The sequence below is a fragment of the Chrysemys picta genome, unplaced genomic scaffold (assembly GCF_011386835.1).
Source record: "Chrysemys picta bellii isolate R12L10 unplaced genomic scaffold, ASM1138683v2 scaf3744, whole genome shotgun sequence".
Lineage (NCBI taxonomy): Eukaryota > Metazoa > Chordata > Testudines > Emydidae > Chrysemys > Chrysemys picta.
Window position 1 is genome coordinate 1 of NW_027056445.1, and position 5,080 is coordinate 5,080.

The 5,080-nt window shown below is 57.4% G+C and overlaps 1 protein-coding gene across 1 annotated transcript; it reads left to right on the plus strand.

The window, feature by feature from the left end:
* Window positions 1-727: 727 nt before the first annotated feature.
* Window positions 728-5,003, plus strand: LOC135980505 (dynein regulatory complex protein 1-like; the record flags this gene model as incomplete). The annotated part of the gene is made up of 4 exons (XM_065580471.1): window positions 728-883; window positions 2,195-2,334; window positions 3,865-3,999; window positions 4,373-5,003. Coding segments are annotated over 4 exons (549 nt in total), but the record flags the coding sequence as incomplete, so codon positions are not given.
* Between the last annotated feature and the right edge of the window lie 77 nt (window positions 5,004-5,080).

The following is a 5,080-nucleotide window of genomic DNA, read 5'->3' on the forward strand; positions in this document are numbered from 1 at the left end:
CCCTTCAGCCAGGGCTGGTTGCTTTGCTCTTATGACGGAGGCCAGCACCTTGGAGCGTGGAGTCCGTGCAGAGGGCCCCGAGATACCTCAGTGACGGGCAGACTGGAATTGAATGGATAGACAGGGGATCCCATAGATGGTTGGTCTTTTTTTTTTCTACTCATTTTTTGTTTGACTGACTGTTGGGCCACATCCGCAGCTGGCGTAGATCCGCCGAGCTCCCCCGGACTTCAGCGGAGCAATGCAAATTCACACCAGCTGAGCTCTGGCCCCGGTTTTGTACCCGGACTCCTTGCTGCACTGCGGCTCCTTGGTGGCTGTGATGTGCCTGGAGCAGGAACAGCCGGCGTCACTTCAGGGGCCTGAAAGGAAAGGGACGGAATGGGCACCCGATTAGCCTGGCTAGCAGCACATACCGGGTGGGCAGGTGTTCAGGGACTAGAGCAGATTGCTGGCTCTGTACCGCCTATTCCAGTCACACTTACACTACACCCCGTATGCACTGTGTGTAAAGGAAAGACATAGTGTTAGTGTCTGAAGTAAAGACTGTCCGGTGTCGGGCACAGGGAGTGACACTCCTGCCTGGTTCGGTGATAGCCCAGGGTCCCTTGTCCCCACTGGGCTGCTGCCTGGGAATGATCCATATCCCTCCTTGCTTTGGACTTGCCGGGGCAGCTGGGATTGGGAAGGCTGAGCAGCCGATCAGAACCGTGGCGATTCTCTGCAGTCGTTTGACTCTCCTCTGGTCTCCTGCCCTCAGCTGGAGAACCTGATCACCCGCATGCAGAAAGTGGAGGAGTACGAGAAGCAGCTGAACCAGCTGCGGGTGCAGGATGCCGAGGAGTACACTACCATCAAAATCCAGCTGGAGAACGACGTACAGGTGCGGGGAGCAGAGACCCAGGACCCCACTGAGTGCATGGGGCCCACAAGGAGAACACAGCAACCGCTCGGTGGCTGTCATGGGGAAGGGACTCTTTCTTTTTAGCAGGGCTAAGCTAAATGGCTACATTTCCGCAAACTGCACCGCTTGTACTGAGACGGGAGAGAAGGGCAGCAGAATCAAACTCTCAGCCTTTCTGGGCTTGGCTTCCGTGTACAAAAAGTTAACAGTAGCAACTCGCCCCCCCCCAGCTGGGGTACCCCTAGGGTTCCTCCCTCGTGATTGCTCAACATGCCCCCTAGATCCTCTCAGACAGTCACTTCCAGCTCTCTTCTATCCAGAGGGAGTAGTGAGCCTCATGTATTCGTGAGTTAGCCGTGCTTACTTGCGATCAGCACCTGCTCTTGGGGGGGACGGAACAGGGACGGGTGTGTTTCAGGCAAACACTGCCCGCCTGTTACAAGGATAGAAACCTTCATGCATGTTACTTTTATCGGACTAGGCTCAGAAGGCACTTCCCTCTGGATAGACTATTCCAGAATTATCCGTGATTGTGGCTTCCTGTGTAGCCACTTGTACTGACCACTCAGCCGAGAGACTGAACTAGCCGGATCCCTGGTCTGCCCGGCACGGCAATTTCTGTCTTCCTAAGTAACCACCATTCATATTGCAGACCTTGTGACTGAGAAGTAAAATAACCCTCTTCCTACCGATGCGTCTTCAAGTGCTTGAATGACAACCTGTCCAACAGGAGGGAGGCAGAGAGATTCTCACACCTGCACCTGGATTGTGCGGCTTTAGCTCGGACAGTAGATGCTGCCTCTCGCCCGTGTGCTGCCATGACAGCTGAGGGCCCCTTAACACTCGCGCTGACGTCGCTTGGCTGGGGGCTGCTGGCAGGGAGTTCTGAGCCGGTGACTCCCCTTGCCAGCCGATGGAACAGGACCTGGTGCACGGCTGCCCATGCTGCTGCCTGAGGGGTTGGCATGGGGGCGAGGAAGCTGATGCACTCTGTCCATGGCACTGAGTTAGTGGGTGACAGGCTAAATGAGGGGTTCGATAGCATGGCAGTACAGGGAATGTCTGTAGCACCTTTGTATCAAGGAGGGCTTCATACAGGGCTCGTCCTTTAGAGAAGGAGCTTCATTGTAAGACTTCTGCACTGTCCACTAAAACCTGGGGAGTCCGTTCTAGGCACCCTCTTTCTAGAGCCCCAGGGCCAGCCATGCGATGGCAGGGAGGGGCTCTGGAGTTGCAAACCTTCCCCTGTCAACAACAGAGGATGGCTTTTTATTTTGTTTGGAATCTCAGATCCTGGAGCAGCAGCTGCAGCAAATGAAAGCCATTTACCAGCTGAACCAGGAGAAGCTGGAATACAACTTCCAGGTGCTAAAGAAACGGGATGAGGAAAACACCATCATAAAATCCCAGCAGAAAAGGAAACTCAACCGGTAAAAGATCAGCCCAGTTTGTGATGGGCTGGGGCAATGCCTGCAGCCATATTCAGCACTCTCTGGGTCACTGTCCATGTTCTCACTGCAGCCCACAGCCCTCTCCCTCCCCCCACAAAGATTGAATATAATTGGGCTTTGCACAGGGACTCTGTGAGCAGAGTCCTTCCCCCTCTGGGGGTGCTGCAGCCACTGGGCTGGGACAGGGGTGAGGACTGGCCCATGTTCAGGCGCTAGGATATGCTCGCCCTTGTATGTCCGGCTCCGGCTGTGTGTATGGATTTATTTACTCCTGGGGGAATTCTGCACGGGTACAGAATGTACGTCCCCCACGGATATCTTTGCTTCCCCACAGAAAAATGACTTTCTGATGGGGAAGCAAAAGGAAGCCACAAGAGCGGTCATGCGCCCCTCCCCAGCGGTATGTTTCAGGTGCCCAGGGCAGCCGGCAGAGAGATAAATCACTGTGGGACGGGGGCAGGAATGGGGAAGACCCGGCTGGTGGTTCCTACCCTGCCCTGGGCTTAGCTGCTAGTCCCGGCTGGGCTGGGGAGGACGGGGTTTCCTCTTCCCCTGCACGGCATCCAGGGCTGGGTCAGACCCACCCCCAGATTTCTCCCCCGGCTGCAGGTAGCTCTGCAAACTCCCCTCCCACTCCACTTCCTGCACCCATCGCTCCTCAGCTGCGGGGGGAGGGACCCCTGTACAGGGAGCTGCTCCCCCATCTGCCCAACTCTTGTACATCCAGACCCCCTCATCCCCAGACCCTCCTGCCAAGCCTCACCTCCCCGCTGCACTCAGAACCCCTCCGATGAGCCCTACACCCCCTGCACCTGGACCACCCCAAGTCATCTGCACCCGGATCCCCACCCCACCAAGCCCCAACCAGCTGCTCCTGGATGCCCACTCCACTGAGTCCCACTCCCCCAGTATCTGGACCCCCCACAGAGTCCCCCACATCCAGACCCCCCCTGCTGAGCTCCACCCACCTTTACCTGGACCACCCTGCAGAGTCCCATTACCGTTGCACCCAGAACCCCCCAACAAGCCCCAATGCATCCAGATCCCACCCCACAGATCCTCCACTGAGCTGCTCACACCCGGATTGCCCCACACAGAACCCTCTCAACCCACACCTGGGTCCCCCCACACTAAGCCCCTCCAGACTTGGATCTTGCCTTGCGGAGCCTGCCTGCCCACACCTGGTGCACCTGGCACAGCGGGGCAGGGCTCTGGGCTGTTTCTGGGGCAGGCCCAGTCCTTGTGCTGTGTCAGGGTTGGGTGCAGCCTCACCGCTGAGTCTGTGCCCCGGGATGTGGGGTGGAGCTGCAGGGTGATCTCCCACCTCTGTGCAGCCAGTGGCCTGTGCTCCCCACTGCCAGGCTGGAGCCCCCACATTTATTTGACAAATAGAATTTGAAAATATTGGGTGCAGAATTTTAATCTTTTTGGCGCAGAATTTGTAATGTTTTGGCACCGAATGTGCTGGGGAGTAATTTGTTGTTGTTAACAGCCTGCCCTCCTCCTCAGGCTGCATGACGTGCTCAATGCCTTGAGAATGAAACTGGCCAAACAGATAAAGCAATTCCAGGAGGAGAACCAGACCCTGACGGCCGACTACAAGCGCATCGTGGAGCAGTACAAGGATCTGCAGAGAACGATGAGGTACGGTGTGCCCCAGAGACGCATCCTCTCTTTGCGCGGGGAGAATTCGCATGAGCATTTGAGGGCAGCTTGCCAGGACTCCCAGGGCCTCATCAGAGAGCAGGGAGCAGCCACCCTCCCCTGGCTGCTTGGCTCAAAGTAGAGCATTGCTGGGTGGCTTGTAGTCTCTGTGATCTGCTCCACTGTCTTCAAGTTAAAGGCAGCTGCAGCCCTGTTGTGGCACTCGACGGGCAGCTGTGGGGAGAGATTAATCTCCGAAGCCTGGGACTGAGCATGTCAGGGGCGTCTGACCCACAGGGGGACCGCAGCGTCCAGGGCATGGAACGCTGCACGGGACAAGCCAGTCACCGGCAGGGCCTTTCCCTCCCTGCAGACACTTTGCCGTCATCGATGCCCAGAAGTTCCTGGAGCTCTGGCTGATGAACGAGGAGGAAGCCAAAGGGCTGGTGTGGAAAGCTCTTGAGGCCGATCGCGTCATTCACACCCAGTAGCTGGGGCTCCCCTGGGTGGAGCCTGACTCCTGGTTCCTGGACAACGTGGGCCCCATCGTGCACCGCAAGGCAATCAGATCTGCCAGCAAGCTGGCCCAGGAGGTGATGGCATTAACAGGTGGGACACGTGGCGTCTGTAATTCCCCCAGGATCTCAAAGCCCTTCCCATGTGCTGATTGCTGACACCTCCCTGCACCCCATCCCGGAGGAGGAGGCTGAGGCCCAGAGGGGTTCAGCGACTTTCCAGGAGGGCTCAGTGAGTCCTTACGAGGCGGGGATAAACCCCCTGACCCCAAATCTCAGTGCCCTGCTCTGCTTTGCCTCTCCGGGGTGTGGAAGGAAAGCGAAGGGACCTGTCGTCATTGTAAATCCCCTGGGACAGCCAGACCAGATCTCTTTCTAATGACATGCACCTCTGCCCGCTGGCCGAGGCTGGGGTGGCATCACAGCCAGCCCTGCACCTTTTCTGCAAATCCCGTTTTAAAATGGAAACTCCTCCGCTCCCAACCACCCCGCACCCCCCTGCTCCTCATTGTCTCCAGCTCCTAGAGGCCAGTGCAATGACAGCCGCCCCTGCTGCTGTGAACTGC